This window comes from Ovis canadensis, chromosome 10, assembly GCF_042477335.2.
Source record: "Ovis canadensis isolate MfBH-ARS-UI-01 breed Bighorn chromosome 10, ARS-UI_OviCan_v2, whole genome shotgun sequence".
NCBI lineage: Eukaryota > Metazoa > Chordata > Mammalia > Artiodactyla > Bovidae > Ovis > Ovis canadensis.
The window spans coordinates 90,423,717-90,444,030 of NC_091254.1; the positions used below are offsets into that span (position 1 = coordinate 90,423,717).

At 38.1% G+C, this 20,314-nt stretch overlaps 1 protein-coding gene across 1 annotated transcript in view; it reads left to right on the forward strand.

Moving 5' to 3' along the window:
* The window catches only part of PCCA (propionyl-CoA carboxylase subunit alpha), a 378,264-nt gene that overhangs the window by 235,800 nt on the left and 122,150 nt on the right, over positions 1-20,314 (forward strand). Inside the window, exon 19 of the mRNA XM_069601951.1 lies at positions 17,252-17,354. Within this exon, the coding sequence (XP_069458052.1) occupies positions 17,252-17,354 (103 nt within the window). The remainder of the gene's footprint in view (positions 1-17,251; positions 17,355-20,314) is intronic.

Here is a 20,314-nt window from a genome sequence, read left to right on the forward strand (position 1 = left end):
TGAAGAAAGTAGGGAAAACCACTAGACCATTCAGGTATGACCTAAATCAAATCCCTTATGATTATACAGTGGAAGTGAGAAATAGATTTAAGGGACTAGATCTGATAGATAGAGTGCCTGATGAACTATGGAATGAAGTTCGTGACATTGAACAGGAGACAGGGATCAAGACCATCCCCATGGAAAAGAAATACAAAAAAGCAAAATGGCTGTCTGGGGAGGCCTTACAAATAGCTGTGAAAAGAAGAGAGGCGAAAAGCAAAGGAGAAAAAAGAAAGATATAAGCATCTGAATGCAGAGTTCCAAAGAATAGCAAGAAGAGATAAGAAAGCCTTCTTCAGCGATCAATGCAAAGAAATAGAGGAAAACAACAGAATGGGAAAGACTAGAGATTTCTTCAAGAAAATTAGAAATACCAAGGGAACATTTCATGCAAAGAGCGGCTCAATAAAGGACAGAAATGGTATGGACCTAACAGAAGCAGAAGATACTAAGAAGAGGTGGCAAGAATACACAGAAGAACTGTACAAAAAAGATCTTCAAGACCAAGATAATCATGATGGTGTGATCACTTCTCTAGAGCCAGACAACCTGGAATGTGAAGTCAAGTGGGCTTTAGGAAGCATCACTACGAACAAAGCTAGTGGAAGTGATGGAATTCCAGTAGAGCTATTTCAAATCCTGAAAGATGATGCTGTGAAAGTACTGCACTCAATATGCCAGCAAATTTGGAAAACTCAGCAGTGGCCACAGGACTAGAAAAGGTCAGTTTTCATTCCAATCCCAAAGAAAGGCAATGCCAAAGAATGCCTGGGGTGGATGGTGGGGTAGTTGGCAGTTTTAATTTGGTTGCAGAGAAGTAGATGGCAGGATGGATTAGCAGGATGGGAAGATTAATATTAGAGCAAAGCCCTAAAGGCAGAAAGGAGTGAGTCATGTGATTATCTGGAGGCTAGATCCTCTGATGAGAGGAGACAGCAAATGCAAAGCACCCGAAGTCAAGGCTGTTTGAGAAAGAGCAAGAAGGCAGATAGTCTTGCTTGAGAGGAGGAAGCAAGCTGTAGAGTAGTAGAGAAGGAGTCTTGTTAGGTAGTCACAGGCCTTAGACATTGAACCTTTGAGCAATGGGGAGACCTTGTGGGGTTTTGACAAAGCAGAGCTTGATATGCCACAAGATCATTGGGCCCACAGTATCATAAACGCCTCAAGAGGGATAAGAGTGGAAGCTTGGAAGCTGGGAGACCAGCTGGGAGCAGAGGTCCCAGGCCTACCCTGGGACACTCCGTGTTGATGAGTCAGGAAGATCAGATGGATCCAGCGAAGGAGACTGAGAAGGAAGAGCAGAGGACAAGGGTGGGAAAGTAGGCAGGCGTGGTGTTCAGAGAGCCAAGGGAAGGTCAGAGAGTTCAACTGAATTACATCACTTACGAGAAAGACTGTTGACTGCTGAGTTTCACAATGTGCAGGTCATAGGAGACCTTGAAAGGTAGTTTTCAGGAATGTTGAGTGGGAAGTAGTAGTTAAAAGTTAAGCTGATGAGGGTTCAAGAAAAGAGAGCCATCACTTTGCCGACCAAGGTCCATATAGTCAAAGCTGTGGTTTTTCCAGTAGTCATGTATGGTTGTGACAGTGGGACCATAAAGAAAGCTGAGCTTTGAAGAATTGATGCTTTTGAACTGTGGTGATGGAGAAGACTCTTGAGAATCCCTTGGACTGCAAGGAGATCCAACCAGTCCATCCTAAAGGAGATCAGTCCTGGGTGTTCATTGGAAGGAATGATGCAGAAGCTGAATCTCTGAAACTTTGGCCAATGATGGGAGGAACTGATTCACTGGAAAAGACCCTGATGCTGGGAAAGTTTGAGGGTAAGAGGAGAAGGGGGCAACAGAGGATGACATGGTTGGATGGCATCACTGACTGAATCAACATGAGTTTGAGCAAACTGAGGGAGATAGTGAAGGACAGTGAAGCTTGGTGTGCTGCAGTTCAGGGTGTGAAGAACAGGGAAGCTTGGTGGACTGGGGTTGCAGAGTTGGACACAACTGAGCAACTTAGCAACTTAGCAAACAATCATGTGCTTGGCAGGAGTATGGATAATCTTGTGACACAAGCTAGTCTGCCAGCCGAGAGGTTTGACCTGAGACACCCTTGTTACAGCCCGGGCAGGGAGTTAGCAGCAATTATTGGCACAACAAATGAAAAACCCTTCACCAATATAATTCCTAACCAACCCACTATACCAAATATTTCTAACTTCCCAAAAGGGTTTGCCTTTAGTAAGTCTAAAACATCTCGTGCCTCTCATGGTTGGGCGGCTGTAAACAATCACATGTGGCCGGATGAACCTGTACAGGCAGGCTAGGTAACCTTCAGAGGAATTCCTAAGTTGAAACACTCTTGTCACTCCCAGGAATGTTTATTGACTTGGAGCTGTAAGTTAACTCCTTCTCCGAGAGAGGTAATGGGGGGTCAAGCCCCCCATAAAGTCAGAGGTATAGGTGAGCCCATGAAACAGTAAAGTAGGTAGACTCTGGTTTGGGGGGTAGATGCTCAGGAACAGGGGGTTTCCTGAGGCTTGATCATCACGCCTTTGCGTATGCCGAAGCCTCCTTCCTCATGACCTTTGCCATGGGTGGAGTTCCTCACGCTGGCTCCCGGCAATAGAAAATCTTGCTCAGATAGGATTGATAAATCTGGGAATTAAATAGGTTATGTGGTATTGGTGGTCCCTGGCAGTACAGAGTGCGATGGTGCAGCTGACATCTGTTCAACCCTGTAATCATGTACACAGTTTCATTTAACTTGCTTATTCTATTGAGTCATTCAGGCTAGGAAAATTATTCCATTTTTGGTTCTTTTGGCTCCTTCATCTGGCAGTGAAATGTCACAGCTCTTGGTATGGTGGGACCAGCACTGGGTCAGGTGTCCGGAGTCAGAAGTGTGGTCTCAGCACCACTATTGAGTATCAAGGTGGTACAACTCTTTGTGTAAAATGTTTCAACTTTTGACTTCAGTTTCCTCCTCTGAGAGGTGGTGGTGGTGGATTGGATGAGTCCTCCTCCTGAAATCTTTTGCAGTTCTGATCCTAACTGAATCTGGGGCAGATCCTCTTGTTTATGGTTTCTACTTAAACTCTCTATTTTCTCTCTTGATATTTGAGCAGAAGTTAAAGATGTGGGAAAAGGAACACTTTCACTTTGGCCTGTGAAAATACTGATGAAAAGACTCCAATCAGACAGGTTTTTACAAATGTAGTGTTCACTTTTGTAGAGGATTACTTTGGGTGTACGGAGTCAGAGTAGAACCGCCACTTTGAGCTCCAGCTTAGCAGAACTTGTGTATCAAGTATCTTGGCTGGCTGCACAGCCTGTCGTCAGTTTCACTTTTAGTCTCAGCAGCATAATGGGAAAGGACTTTCACTTGAAGTGCAGTCATTGTGTCTACATTTCTACAGTATTTTCTTTCCTCATCTGGTTTCCTGATAAAATGGAGAATCAATTTTTTAGTGATTTTTTTTTTTTTACCTCACAGATGCAATTAGCTGTTTTTTTCTTGCTATTAAGTAAGAATGTGCTTGCCTCATTTTTAGATTTGTAATTCATTCACTCATTAAGTTTTCAATTAGATAATGAAAGTTTAAGGTTTTGAAATACCATAATCAATGAAGTAAAACTGGGAAAGGAAACAGAAAAAAGTAGCCATTTGTAAACAATTCCCAAGGAAGAGCAATATTGTTGGCCACTGCATATTGACTCTTTCAGTTATTTCTGAATTTAAAAGGATATATCAAATTATTAAAATTTACACCATCTGTGACAACAAATTAAAACTTATATCATACTTCTTTCATTTTTGTTCTCAGGCCATTTCATTATGACAAGGGAGTTGATAGTCTGATAACTATATAATTAAAAATAGTACTTTGGGTATACACTCACAAGCATACCCAGCTATATTGTGCCTTTGGAAATATCTCTTTAATTAAGCAAAAGCACCAAGAGGAAAGAAAATGTTAATTCAGTCTTCATCCTTTAAGCTTGCCTTACTTTTTGATATCTCTCTAATATTTTCAGTTTCTTAATAAGACTGTGTCTTGGATGATTTAGAAACCTATGTGAATTTAGGCACAAAATATTAAGTGGAAAGTATATCATATTTATATGCTTTTTGTTAAATGTTACATTTTAAAATATTTTTCTTTTTTTGTTTTTCGTTGTACTACAAGAGCTGAATGGAAGACAGAATAGCCTCATTATTGCAGGAGAATGTCTCTGTTCCCTGCAATGATTCCAAAAGCTCTTGCACACTTCATCAGTATTATTGTGATTCTTTGGCTGCAGGAATATTTGGCAGCTGTTGCACCCCACTGGCAAATCCTATTCATTCTTCTCTCTCATTCACCCATTGCCATTGGAGAATTGATTTCTCTCTCCTCTACTCTAACCTTTCCCAATTCATTTTGGATTGTTCAATGTGAAACATTTTAATTTCATATCATACAGCTATTCAGCTCACAATCCCTTTTTTAACCTGTCACCAGGGTAACAGCATAGCATGCTTTCTTTTGGCAATCAAGTTTTTATTTCATATGCTTAATGTTGCATTAAATGTTTGCATTTTGTTTAACCCCCCTTAAATACTTTGAACTCAGGATATGTTTTATAGGATAGTAAAATCCTTGATTTTGGAACTGAAACTAAATCAACACTACCACTACATTCATAACAAAATTTTAAATGATTAATTTTCATAGTTCAAAAATTATTATTAAAAACCCAAGTGAGCCAATCTGTGTAAGGCAATTTTCTGTAGGTGATGGAAGAATATTTGTATATACTTGTTCAGCCTTGTTTAAAAAAAAAAGATTTAAAGGTGGTTTAGAGAGGTTTATTAGTTAAGTAAAAATTTTAAAGTAATGAAATTGGTGCAAATTGGAAAAATAAGTTTTTTGAAGACGTTTCATGATTTTTCAGTAAAAAAATTCTCTCTGTGTATTATAGTTAGTAGACATTGAAAATGCATTATGTTTATTTAGATCTTGATTCTTTGGTTTGAATAGGTGTGAATTTCTACTTACAGAGCTAGCTTTTCATCTTTATCCCAATAATAATTTCAGTAAAATTTATTCTGTGAATAAGTTTTATGAAATTTGATATATTCTAATAAATATATAGAAATGTATAAGAAAAGGAAAGGCAGCAACTAGTAGCCATATTGTTTGAATGCATTTTTTTCCAAAGATATTAATATAGTAGCTGTTTGAAGTATCTTTTTCTTCCATTATTACACTCATTGAGGTTTTCATATTAATCAATAGGATAAACTCTGAATTAAGCTGCCTATTTTTTTTTCTTTTAAACCACCTTTAAAAAAATCTTTTTATGATTTAGTGCTTTTTTTGAATTTCTGGTTTCTCAGTGTGTCAGACTGATTTCATACTCTGAATGTTCATTTGTAACTAACAACCCTGAATCTATATAACACTGGTTTAGATGACCAGTATCCTGACCATCTACTTTACAAAGGTCACTTAACTTTCATCAGAGTAAATTCTTGAGTATATATTTTAATGATGATAATTTTTTACCTTCAGAATTAGAGTTATTAGATTGTTCCAAAAATAACAAATGGTACTCCTTGTGATAAGATGCTTAGGCTTAGAGTAATAACAAAATAGTTCCTGCACTTTAGGGAACTTATTGGCCTGGTGAGGGGAGAGAATCTCATTTGCAGGTGTGCCAATTTTCAATAAAAGGTTATAAGACATTCAAATAAACTTGTAAGTGTGGCCCATTCACGGGATGAAAACTCAGTAGAAACTGCCCAAGAGGGGCCCAGACCCTGTACTTACTATGCAATGACCTTAAATAACCTATTAAAAATATGTTTGAAGGACTGAAGGAAGTCCAGTATGAGCAATTAAAGGAAATCATGGCAGCCATATCTCACATAATAGAAAATATTAATAAAAAGATAGAAATTGGTACTTCCCTAGTGGCTAAGACTCCATCCTTCCAATCCAGGGGGCCTGGGTTTGACCTCTGGTCAGGAAACTGAGTCCTGCATGCCACAACAAAAAGTTTGCATGCCACAGCTGAGGCCTGGCACAGCCAAATAAATAAATATATATAAATTTTAAAATATAGAAATGGGTTTTTTTAAGCAAATAAAAATTCTAGAGATGAAAGTACAGTGCCTGCAGTGGAAAAATGAACTGGGGATTTCAATAATTGTTTCTTCTTGAGTGGCAGAAGAAACAATCAGCAAATTTGAAGATCTATCAATTGAGATTATCCAAAGTGAAGAACAGAAAGAAAACTGAAGAAGAATGACCAGAGCCTTGGAGATCTTTGGGACACTGAGATGTACTGGCATACATCTCGGCATACATGCTGAGAGTCCAAGGAGCAGAAAGACTGTTTAAAGAAATCATAGCTGAAAACATCCTAGATTTGAAAACATCCTAGATTAATCTGCACATTCAGTAAGCTTAACAAAGTCCAAGGTAGAATAAGCTCAAAAAGCTCAACAGCTGCACACATCACAGTCAAACTGTCAAAAACCAAAAAGAATCTTAAAAGCAGCATCAGAAAAGGGACTCATCATGTAAAAGAGATCCTCAATAAGATTAAGGGCTCCCACCTCATCAGATACCAAGGTGTCCAAAAGAGAATGGGATGGTATATATAAAATGCTGAAGAATTAAAAATAAATGTCAACAAAGAATTTTGTATCCAGCAAAACTAACTTTTAAACATGAAGGAGACTTTAAGACTTTCGAAACAAATAAGAGAAACCAAAGCTAGCAGACCTATGCAAGAAAAAGTATGAAAGGAAGTTTTTCAAGGTGAAATGAAAGTACATTTAACAGAAACTTAAATATGTATGAAGTAAAAAGAGCACTGATTAAAGATTACTATGTCAGTAAATATAAAAGACAGTATAAATGTAGTTTTAGTCATATCTTTTCCCCTTTTTTCTTATTTAAAAGAATTACATAATGCAGTGATTTTAATTCTAAGTTTACAGTTGTATCATATGTACAAATATAATTTGTATGACAACAAGAAGGCAAATGGTAGAGAAAACAAAGCTATCAATTGCAGCAAATTTTCTGTATGCTTTTGCAATTAAGTTAGCATAAGTCCGGGCTTCCCTGGTGGCTCAGATGGTAAAGAATCTGCCTGCAGTGCAGGAGACACACTTGCAATGCAAGAGACACTTCCCTGGATCAGGAAGATCCCCTGGAGAAGGGAATGGCTACCCACTCCAGTATTCTTGCCTGGAGAGTCCCGTGGACAGAGGAGCCTGGCAGGCGGCAGTTTATGGGATCTCAGAGTCAGACATGACTGAATGACTAGCATTAATCTGTACTATAGTGTTTAAATATAAGGTGCAAATTGTAATCCCTAAGGTAACCACTAAGAAAATAGCTTTAAAAAATAGTGCATGAACCATCAAGGGATTTAAAATGGTACACTGAAAAATATCTACTTAAAACAATAATGAAAAAAAAAATAATGGAGGAGTAGAACAAAAAAAATATGAAAAGCGAAAAGTAAAATGGCAGATGTAAATCTTGCTTAATGAAGAAGTATATTTAATGTAAATGGAGTAAGCACACCAATCAAGGGCAGATATTAGTATGGTGGATAAAAAAACAAGATCACATATAATCTTTCTACAATATTCTTTGACACAAAGACACAATAAGCTGAAGGTAAAAGGATAGAGTTATCAGACATACTATATTTGTAATACTAGTATAATTATAATTTTAAGACAGAAATTGTTACTGGAGACAGAGGGATATTTTATAATGATAGAACAGTCAATCCATGAGAAAGCTATAACAATTCTGAACATATATGTTACCTGATAATGCAGTCCCCAAATATATGAAGCAAAACCGACAGTTGAAATGAGAAATTAACAATTCACCAATAATAGTTGGAGATTTGAATACTCCACTTTCAATAATGGATAGAACTAGGCTTGATGAACAAGAAAGCAGAAGACTTGTATAACACTATAAACCAAATTAGAAGAATAGACGATATCTATATAGAAGAATACATTCAACAGCAGAGCATGCAGTTTCTCAAGTGCATGTGTGACAACTTTCCACGGTAAAGCATCCCGTATGCCAGGCCATAGAACACGCCTTGGTACATGTAAAGGGACTGAAATACACCCAGTATGTTTTCCAAACACAGTTGAATGAAATGAGAAGTCAACAAAAAAGGAAATCTGTGAAAGTCACAAATTTGTGGAAGTTAAATAATTCAGTCCTAAATAACAAATGGGATGAAGAAGAAATCACAAAGAAATTAGAAGAATATTTTGAAATTAAAACAAGATCAGAACATTAAAAAAACGTGTTATGAAATGCATCTAGCGGTTAGAGGGACATTTAGAGCTGTAAACACATATTGAAAAAGGAGATCTTAGAACTTCCCTGGTGGTCCAGTGGTTAAGCCTTAGTGCTCCCAGTGCCAGGAGGCCTGGGTTCGATCCCTGGTCAAGGAACTAGATCCGCATGCCACAGCTAAGATCCAGTGCAGCAAAATAAAGAAAGTGAATTAAAAGAAGGTCTCATGTCAGTCACCTTATCTTCCATTTCAGGAAAATTGGAAAAGGAGAACAAACTAAACCCAAAACAAGCAGAGAGAAGAAAATACTAAACATTAGAGAGGAAATAAATCGAAAATAGAAAAACAGTAGAGATCAAGAAAAGCAGAATTTGGTCCTTAGGAAGATCACTGGAAATGACAAGCCTTTAGAGAGATTGGCCAAGAGAAAGAGAGACTCAGATTGTTAAATTAGTAATGAAATAAGTATTGTACATACTGACCTTATGAAAATTAAAAGCATGATGAGGGAATAATGTGAATAATTATATGCCAACTTAGATAAAATGGAGAAATTTGTAGAAAGATGCAAGCTACCAACACTAACTTAAGAGAAAATAGAAAATTTGAATAGACCTGTGAGAGATTGAATTAGTCCTCACAAAATTTCCTAGAAAGAAGAACACAGGGATAATGGCTTCAGTGGTGAATTCAGTGAAGTATTTAGAAAGAAATCAACTAATACTCATCTTCTATAAACTCCTCCAAAAAATACAAAAGAAGGATAGAATTTGCAACTCATTCTCCAAGGCCAGTATTATTATACCATAATACCAAAACCAGATAAAGATGTTAGAAGAAAAGAAAACTAAAGACCAACCTCCCTCATATATTAATGCAAAAATCCTCAACAAAATACTAGCAAACCAAAGTCATGAATATATAAAATGATTATGTACCATAACCAAGTGAGTTTTACCTTAGGTACACACAGTTGGCTTAACATCCAAAAATCATTCGGTGTGATAAATCATATTAATGATGGGCAGAATCCAAAGACTTATTTCAAGAAATGCAGAAAAAACATTTGGAACAATCAAGCAGCCTTTCATGATAAAACACTCAACCAATTAGGCATAGAAGGGAACTTCCTGAACCCAATGAAGGCCATCTATGAAAAATCCAAAGCTAACGTCATATCTATTGGCACACAATTGAATGTTTTCCTTTAAGGTCAGGAATAAGACATGGGTGTTTGTTGTTAGTTTTTCAGCATTTTCCTGGAGTTTCTGGCTTGGGCAGTTTGGCATGAAAAATTAAAGGTTATCAAGATGGGGAAGAAATAAACCATCTCTAATTTTGGTGACATGGTCTTGTATATAGAAAATCTTAAGGAATTCACACACACACAAAAAACCCTATTAGAATAATGAATAACTTTTACAAGGTTGTGGAATATAAGAGTGGCATATAAATATCAATTTTATTTTATACAATAGAAGTGTTATGAACCAAAAATAAAATTAACAATTTTATTTTACAGTAGCAGCAAAAGGAATGCAGTACTTAAGTGCAAATTTTTTTTTAAAGTGTAAGATTGTGTACTGAAAACTGTACAGAACAATTGTTTAAATAAAGACAAATAAATGGATAAACATCCCCCATTCATGGATCAGAAGACAAAATGATGATATACAGATTTGATGCCATCACTATTAAATCCCAGCTGTGTTTTTTGCAGAAATAATCACATTCCAAAATTTATGTGAAAGTGCAAGAGATTCAGCGTAACCAAAACAGTCTTGAAAAAGAAAAACAAAATCGGGGGGGGTGGGGAGGGGACTCATACTTCCTGATTTTAAAACATAGTGCAAGGTTATAGTAATTAAGGCAGTGTGGTACTGGCATAGGAATAAATGCGTTGATCAGTGGAATAGAAGTCCAGAAATAAAATTGGATGTACATTCATCATAGAATTTCCACTCTTAAGATTAAGATATATTTACCCATAAGAAATGAAAACATAAGTCCTGAAAAAATATTTGTACAAAGAATATTTATAGCAGCTTTGTTCCTGACAGCCCCAAAGTGGAAACCACACAAAAGCCTGTCAGTAAAGGGTAAACTCATTTAATGTGCTCGCGTGTAACAGAGAAGTACTCAGCGGCCAAAAAAGAATGAATGAGTCAACGTGAATGAACTCCAGAAACATTATTTTGGGTAAAAACCACACACAGGAGTACGTATTTTTTGAAGTTTATGGGGAGCTTTATAGTTGAACTGTTGTTGGGAAGGGGCAGATTTATTGGAAAGATAAATGATGGAACTTAAGATTTTTAAATTTCACTGTATTTAAATTGTATAGTATTGAATAGCAGGTTGTTGAAACAATAGAGGAGGGTTTCACATGTTACTGCACCAAACAAATCATGGTAATGTTGATAGTGTCTCTTAATTAGCCTTTAATGTGACAAACACCTGTCTAATCGTTTTACACCTTTTATCTCATTTAATCAACATGTGAATTAAGTAGTCTTACTGATAAGGAAACTGATGTACAAGAAATATAGTAACTTGTAGAGGTCATGTAACTTTAAAAAAAAAATTTTATTAATTGGGTTCTTTTTTGACTGTGCTGGGTCTTTTTGCCACGAGGGCTTTTTCTCTAGCTGTGACGAGTGGGGGCTGCTCTCTAGTTGCAGCGCATAGCCTTCTCATTCCAGTGGGTTCTCTTGCTGCACAGCACAGCTCTAGGACACATGGGCTTCAGTAGTCGAGGCTCGTGGGCTCGGTAGTTGCGGCTCCTGGGCTCTAGAGCCCAGGCTCAGTAGTGGTGGCACACGGGCTTAGCTGCTTCATGGCATGCAGGATCTTCCCAGATGAGAGATTGACCCCATGTCTCCTGCATTGGCAGGTGGATTCTTTTTCACTGAGCCACCAGAGAGGCCCAGGTCATGTAGTGATCAGTCAGACACTGCCGAGGTGATGGCTGTGCACTACCAGCATTGTCTTCGTCACTGGTTGTACCTAGAGATCAGACTGAGAACCATAAAGCCTTATTGGTGGAAGAAAAAAATGTAGTTTGCATAATATTAAAATATACTTAAGATTATAAGTAATGTGGTTCATTTCTAGATTCAGGTGTCATTTGTGTACCTATTTGTATTGCTAATGCAACTAGACTTGGGGATATTCCCTAACTCCTTCTAGGCACGATTTTGTGATACATGTTCTCCTCCACAGTCTCCTATATTCTCACGTACACAGTTTAAATTGCATACAGGCAGAGTTCTGTTCCTCCGCTATGACAAGTTCTAGCTTTGAAGAGGTTCTCTGAAAACGCTGCTTTTATCTTTCTTCTGCAGTGATGAACTTTAATGTTGGAGTGTTGTAAGTTCTCACATAATAAGGCTTAGATTTTTGTTTGGTTTGGCAGTAGACTTCTGTTTAAAATTCTTTTAATCTGTTCATTCCATGCTTTTTCATATTCGTTCTGATGGCTGATGGCTCTGTGAAGAATTTTATGTGAATTTATTGCACTAATAAAACTTTTATTTTTGACTCTTCCTCCATCCCAACTTGCTAAAACTGGGCTTTTCAGCAAATTATTGAATTTTTGTCTTCTTCGGTTTGCTTTCTTTCTTTCTTTTTTTTTTTTACCCCCCCCCCCCACCCCGGAGGAAATAAGACACAATTCATATGCTAGATCTAAAGTTTCATTAAAATTGCTTATGCCCTGTCTCAGGCATTTTAAGTGGGCCATCTGTCTAAACATCTCTCTCCTTTTTTTTTCTGATCATTTCCTCGACTTATTCATGAGCCATGGGAGGGCTCCTTTGTAGTCTCCATGTAACTGGTTCTGTCTACCCCCACTGAATACATCTATGTGCTTGCATAACATATCTTTTCACCGTGCTGGAAATTCTCTGAACTTGGTGCAGATGAATGGCCCACTTTTCTGAAGGCCTTTTTCTTCCTGCAAAGACTTGTATGCAGAAGCTGACCTCCGCGGCCGCGGAATGCCGCATATTATTCTTGATCATTTTACAGACCACCCACTGTGAAAGTTATGATGAAGGGTCACGTAATGATTCTTTGAGCACTAACATTGTTTTAACTCAGTGTTTCAGCCCTAAATAGGTAATGGCACAATGGCAAACCAGCGTTTCTGAGTGTGTGATAGTATGGTTTTGAGATGCTTATGATCCTTGATAACAAAAGATGCTACTCATTATGTTTACACAAAACTTGCTGTAACAAATGACATGTGGTACTAACATGCTTGACTTAGTATTACTTGCACCTTTTTGAGTAAAAAATATTCCAGTAAATTTAAGTGTTGTACCATTAACATTTGTGACAGTCAGCTGACAGCTTTTACCATGAAATATAGGATAATTTAGTTTTATTGCGCATACACATTCGTACTCGCAGATGAGAATCAAAGTGGACAGGTCTGGATAAGAGCTGGTATTTGATTTGCTTTGTGAGTAGCTGTTTATATGAATTCCTTTTTACTGTTTTGTGTGTTTGTTTTTGAAGTAGTAGCTTAAATGATATCAGCTTTCCAGTTACCTAATAAGTCGCCCAGATGGAATTTTTGATCAAATGTCAGTCTCTTTCACTAGACACATACATCAGGAAAGGAGACTGTTTTCTGCGTATCATTATTGTGATGACTTGCGTAAAGCTCCAAGACTCTGCCCTGCTCCACCTTTTCAGGGAATTGTTCATAAAGTCCTCTTTCAGACGGTTTTGAATTTCATGAAGAAATAGAATTGTTTTTCTAAAATTAAAATATAACTTTCGGTGATTATTACCATTATGAACATGTTTTTGCTGGTGGAGTTAATATCAGTATTTTGAAGTAATTATTGTTAATGTGGTTTCAATAATTTTGCAGAGATAGAACACATATGCTTTCAGGTTGGTATGTATTACTATGTTTATAGTTTATACTTTATAGTTACAGCTTATTTCCATTGCAGAACTTATTGGTATTTATATTGGGCTTGTATGCCCCTAAACCCATCCATTTTATTTAAAACCAAAACAAAATTACTTTAAAACTTACTCAGAGCCAGAAGGAATCTTAACAAATTTTGTTTGTAGAAGAATGAACTCCTGTAAAGAGATTCCACTGTTTGACCCTGTGTTCTTGGTGTCTCAAGGTCTTGCTTTCACAGAGGAGCCTCTTTGCTATGTTGTTAGAGAACTGCTGCTTCAGGCATCGTATGTGAGCTCAGCAGCAGCAGCAGCCTCCCCTGTCACTTCACTGTCCCTGCTCTGATCCTTATTTTAAAGCATGGAAGTTTTGGCTCCAAAGGATTGGATGAGTTCCCTGTAACAGTGCTAGTCGGATGAACGTGCTGAGATGAGACCCTCAGCCTTTTAACTCGAAAGAGCCTCTGCATGCTCTGCAGGTCCCTGTCGGGGCAGGTTCCAACATGTATGAAACAGATGTGGATCCAAAGAAAACAACAGAAAAATAAATAGCAGCTAGATTCCAAAGAGCAGCAATGACATCTCGCCACCATTCGTAAGGTTGCTTTCCGTGGGAAAACGTGTCCTGCTTTTGAACAGGATGCCAGGATGAGCAGCTTCCCAAGATGCCTCTGGAAACAGAGGCGCCACATTTACTGGAAAGAGTTACTGGGCCTCTGCATTGTGAAAAATTTTAAGCATAAAAAGTACTTTGGCACCTGATGCCAAGAGCTGACTCATTGGAAAAGACCCTGATGCTGGGCAAGATTGAAGGCGGGAGGAGAAGGGCATGACAGAGGATGAGGTGGTTGGATGGCATTGCCAACATGATGGACATGAGTTTGAGCAAGCTCCAGGAGTTGGTGATGGACAGGGAAGCCTGGCGTGTCGCAGTCCATGGCGTCGCAAAGAGTTGGACGTGACTGAGTGTGCATACTCAGTTGTGTCCGACTCTTTGCGACGCCATGGACTGTAGCCCACCAGGCTTCTCTGACCATGCGGATTCTCCAGGCAAGAAGACTGGAGTGGGTTGCCATTTCCTTCTCCATAGGCCTAGAGGTGGGATAATATGAAATATTTATTATGAAATATTTCTAATAATAAAGAAAATGAACACTTGCCTGCATTATTTAATTTTATCCTCAACACACTGTGACCCAGACACTATTACTGTCTTAATTTTATCCATAAGGAAACAGACTTTTCTTGAGGTCACAGCTGCTTAATGACAGAGCTGGGTTTTCTTTTGCCTTCTCGAGTCACTGGATCCAGAGTTTGTAACCACTGCAGTTGGTTCTGCTGCTCCTGTCAGCTCAGCTCAGTTTGTTTTGTGAAGTAATTTAAGGTCCTGCCCCAGTCAGATATACCAGTCAGGGAATAGTCAAAAATAAAAACGAAGAGTGGGGCCCTCTTTTATTTTAAGGAACTTGAATGATGGTTGATGAAGGTTTGAGTGTGTGTGCTAAGTTGTTTCAGTCATGTCCGACTCTTTGTGACCCCATGGACTGCAGCCCTCCAGACTCCTCTGTCCATGGGATTCTCCAGGCAAGAATACTGAAGTGGGTTGCCACGCCCTCTTCCAGGGGATCTTCCCGACCAAGGGGTTGAACCTGTGTGCCTTGCATGTCCTGCATTGGCAGGTGGGTTCTTTACCACTAGCTCCGTTGAAGTTTATCCTGATGTAAAGTAGAAAACCACACAACAGTCCTGAACAGGAGAGTGATCCAGTTGTGGCAGAGAGCAGATTCCAGAAAGCCAGGTCGCATAGCAATCTGTCATTGTGATACTCCTTGGTGGCGGGGGACGGACGGGGGTGTTGACCTCATTTGAAGGTGAGTCAGGTGAGCATTGTGAGGTCACCCCCGTAGTCGCAGGCAGCCAAGTCGAGCCCGGGAGCTCTCCTTCGGCAGCTGGTGCTGTGTCCCTGGGGAGACGGGCCGTGCCTCTGAGGGGCTTGGCACCTAGTGGGTGCTCCTCTGATTCGTGCTCACCTCCACCCTCAGCCCTCCCGCCCCAGCTTGCAATGGGGTTTGGAGACAGAAAAGTAAGGCATGATCTTGGGCTTCCCTGGTGGCTTAGAGGGTAAGCAATCTACTTGCAATGCAGGAGACCCGGGTTCAATCCCTGGGTCGAAAAGATCCCCTGGAGAAGGAAATGGCACCCTACTCCAGTACTCTTGCCTGCAAAATCCCGTGGACGGAGGAGCCTGTAGGCTATAGTCCGTAGGGTCACAAAGAGTCGGACACGACTGAGTGACGACACCTTTTGGGCTTTTAGAAGCTCACAGGCCAGTGGGTGAGACAGGCATAAACAAGTGCCCGGTGGAAAAGATGCCCAGAGGCCAAGCTGGGTCGCAGAGTCCCCCTCCTCTCGCTGCTCCTCCTGCTCCTCCTGGCCCCCGTTTGCCTTCTCTCTCTTCCTCCTCCTCTGTGTGCCCCTGTTGTTCTTTCAAGCTATCATGTGTGAAGCTCTATCCTCTCAAACAGCCCTCTTCAAATGGCCAAAAAATAGTTTTCCAGACTTACAGTGTGCATTATTCTTGATTTGTTGATGCATTTTTAAAAACTTTTCTTTAACTTTCATCTGTGTAGTGTTAAAAACTGGAGAAGGCAATGGCACCCCACTCCAGCACTCTTGCCTGGAAAATCCCATGGACAGAGGAGCCTGGTAGGCTGCAGTCCGTGGGGTCGCGAAGAGTCAGACACGACTGAGCGGCTTCACTTTCACTTTTTACTTTCATGCATTGGAGAAGGAAATGGCAACCCACTCCAGTGTTCTTGCCCGGAGAATCCCAGGGACAGGGGAGCCTGGTGGGCTGCCGTCCATGGGGTCGCAAAGAGTCGGACACGACCGAAGCAACTTAGCAGCAGCAGCAGTGTTAAAAACATTTCCTTCATCTCCAAAAAATAATTCAGTAAAGAGTGTTCTGAATACAAATATTCACCTAAATTATTAATCATCCTCCGTTAGACATTGTGACTAGAGGTGATTTGATTCTAGTTACAGTTTTTGTAGCTTTTTTTAAATTGACTACATAGAGACTCCTTTGAAATTCAGAGGATGTTAAAGTGTTGTCCTGCAACCTATTTTTAGAACTAAGACTTAAGGCAGAGTCTGGATACTACATGCTTGGTGCTTAGTCAATATAAATAATGTAAATATGCCTTACTTAAATGAGGTTAAATCATTAAAATTTTGTTAGCTTAAAAAATTGGGAGAAACATTTGTATTCTGAAATGTTTGTTTGTCTTAGGCTGCTTGTCCCAGTTTTTCTGGAGTGTGTACCATTGATCATCACAAGAAAAGACCTGTGTGCTAAGATTAGCATCATTGACGCTGTTTTCTCACCCAGACAAACAAACAAAAAACTGAAACAAAACACATGGACATAAGGCAGCTTTCGGAAATGATAGCTATGTTTTATTACCTTGATTGTGGTGAGATAACATGAGTGAATGAATATGTCCAAACTCATCAAATTAAATACATGTGCAGTTGTTTGCATACAAATTTAACTCAAGCTGGAGAAAGAAGATTAGTATTATAAGGTTTTAAAAATAGTCTTGAAAAATAGTCTTGAAAAGTAACCAAATACTGAAAACAAAATAATGCTTAAAGAAGGTTAAATTTTGAAGGAATGTAAAAATTAGGCAACTCAGATTCATAGAACAGATGATGGTACCACAATTTCCCCAGAATGACCGTTGCTGTCTTTGGAGTGTTTGTGTGTGCTATTTTTTGCTTTTCATCTCTCTAGTTTGCATTTTAAACCTTTTTTCCAAGAATAGAACCTTTTGAAATGTTCTCGAATACAGTGTTTGGCAGTTTTACTCTGCACACTTAATGTCAAAGGAAAATCAGTTTACTCAAAGAGAATAATATGAAATTATTAACTCTATCTTTTCTTTCAACTTTAGAGTGCCTATTGTAAAACCACAAGTGGCTAGCTGGGAGCTCTCAGTGAAACTGCATGACGAAATTCATACTGTCATAGCATCCAAAAGTGGGCCAACATTCTCCGTGAGTTGTTGTCGTTGTTTTTTTTTTTTTAATTTTTGACTATCTTGAAATTATCTATGAATATTTAAAACAATTTTAGCACATTCCATGAGTCTCATCTTTTGCATATACAATATAGGTGTGTTTCTGTTTTCGTCTTCTTTAGGAAGCTGAATGGAAATGAAATTTTTACCTCTTACGTTAATGAGGAAATGTACTCTCAGACTTAGTCACATTCTAAATCCACTTCCTGTTACCTGATTTATTTTTCTGTTGTTATTGAGAAGGAATACTTCTGCCTTTGTTATAGAGAAGAGCATCTTTAACAATAATTCCAAGTACATGATAGCTTTGTTTCTTTTAAGACAAGTAACTTAAAGCTTCATATAACATTTTCTTGAGATTTCTTGTTGTTGGACATTCTTTATGCTGAATTTACCTTACAGTGACATTCTTTTTGTTTAGAAGACTTAAACCCCTTGAGTCATACCCATGAGAGGACTGCTTTATTTTCAGTCTGGTCTGAACTGAACGGTGTTGCAGTAAGATTTATACTATGGTATAAATGACATGTTTCAATCCTGTGATTTAAAATTGCCAGAAAAATACCATAAAGAGTTACTATTTTATTATTTATTTATTTAGGCCACATGGCTTGTGGGATATTAGTTCCCTGACCATGGATTGAATCTGGGCCCTGGCAGTGAAATTGCTAAATCCTAATCCCTGGACTGCCAGGGAATTCCCAGGAGTAACTATTTTAACTTGGGTCCTTTTTAACTTTCAGCATGAACCACAGAAGCTGCTATCTAGTTGTATAGTTAGTATAATGAATATTATATGTTGATTTTATATATTATATATGTTAGTATAGTGAATATTGGGCTTCCCAGGTGGTGCTAAAGAACCTACCTACCAATGCAGGTGACTTGAGAGATGCAGGTTCGATCCCTGGGTTGGGAAGTTCCGCTGGAGGAGGGTATGGCAACCACTGAAGTATTCTTGCCTGGAGAATTCCATGGACAGAGGAGCCTGGCGGGTGGCAGTCCATAGGGTCACAGAGAGTTGGACATGACTGAAATGACTTAGCACGCATGCTCATAATGAGTATTAATCTACATTTCTCTTCTCATGGCTGAGTTGCACTGAGATGTCATTTTACCAGGTGGGGGAGGAAATGACTTTTCATCAAAAAATTTAAACTGGATATGAAAATCAAAATAATGTAATTTCATTGAAACAGTACTTGGAGAGGCTTGATATATATGGTAGATTCTTATCCCAGGTAGAAAAATACTTCAAGTGAGAAATAATGAGAATTCATTTAATCAGCAAATACTTATTGCATGCCTACTATGTACTAGATAAGTGTAAGGCTGTTACACTGGAGAAGGTGACATTTTTATGTCACAAGTAAATGAGATCAATTTCTGAATTAAGGTTGGTCTCCTTGATTGTCTTTCTTTTTCTTTTTTTTTTTTAATTCGAGTATAATTATTTTGCAGTGTTGTGTTAGTACTCTTGCTTGTCTTTAAATTTTGTGATTCATCTACATGCCAGAATTGCTAAAGCATTTGTTACTAAGATATTTCACTCAACTGTCTTAAAATAAAACTGTGATGGAGTTAAACCATGTTCTTATGATGTATTTTGTGATGAACTTATATGATTCTTTATATTTCTCCTATCTATATGATCATTTGAAAAATAGCTCTGTAAGTGGACACTTAACTGTGCATCAAATTGAGTAGCAAATTACATGTGTTGAATATTAAAAGATAATGTAGTATAGTATTTTCCTAGGGGAAGGTTAGCTTTGCAAAAATGTAGGCCTTAGCATAATTTTCAGTTCTGTACTGAGTCACCACTGAAGTGTTACTGTTAATCTGATACAGTGTTTTTCTAAGCAGTGCCTTGCCTTAATAAGAAAACTGCCCAGCTTATGTCTAAGAGTTGTTATTTCTCTGTGCTTGTTTCAGATTCCATGTTGGAAAGCTATAGATCATTGGCACAGTTCAAGTGATATCTGTTGAGTTTTTGTTGTAGAATTAACCTCATTTTACTTTTCAGCTCATGATGTGTTTAAAAAAAAACCCTCAAAATTAATACATTAAAAATTTCCCTGGAAAATATCCACTTTGATATATAGTATCAAAAACTACTTCCTATATGTATTGGCTTAGCTACTATCAGAAGCATCAGGCATAATAAAAGTTGAGTATTCCTGATAGTATATCCCTTTTTCCTGACCATATTTGGACTGAGCTTCATTTAGCATCAGTGTTATGAAAGGAGACAAGTTGAATAGTATGCAGTAGTAAAGGCTTTCATTGGTATTAGATTTTAATAGTGGGGAGCCCCTGGTTTTAGAGTCTCAGAAGGGAGAGTTGTGACCATTTACTTGTTTTTCTAGATCACCCTCTGCCACATCAGTAGGAAGTTAGCTAAGAGGTGACAGTCTAGGTTAATGACGCAAGAGGTAATACACATTTGTTTTCCTCACAGTAATGTGTTCATGTTTTCTGAAAGTCTTTTATTTCATTAAAATAAAAAAAATAAGAATTCAAATGAGGAAAATATAGCAAATTTATAAATCTCTATGTAGGTCTCCTATTAAAAAAAGAAATTAGTAGATACAGCTAAATCTCTTCTTTACATCATCCCATTGTGCTCTCTTCCTCTCTAGAGATGACATCTTTCGTGAAGGTACCATGTGTCTTTCTTGTACATGTTGTTACAGTTTCAGCGTGCCATAATAATAATGAAATATTTCATGTACCATAATAATGATGAAAAAGAGGTGAAAAAAATATATATCAATATTTAATGATATCATCTATGTAAGATTTTAAAATACACAAAGCAAAAACAATTCCATTTATAATAGCATCAAAAAGAGTAAGATACTTAGGAATAAACTTAAACATAGAGGACAAAGACTTGCACTCTGGAAAATATAAAATGTTGCTGAAACAAATTAA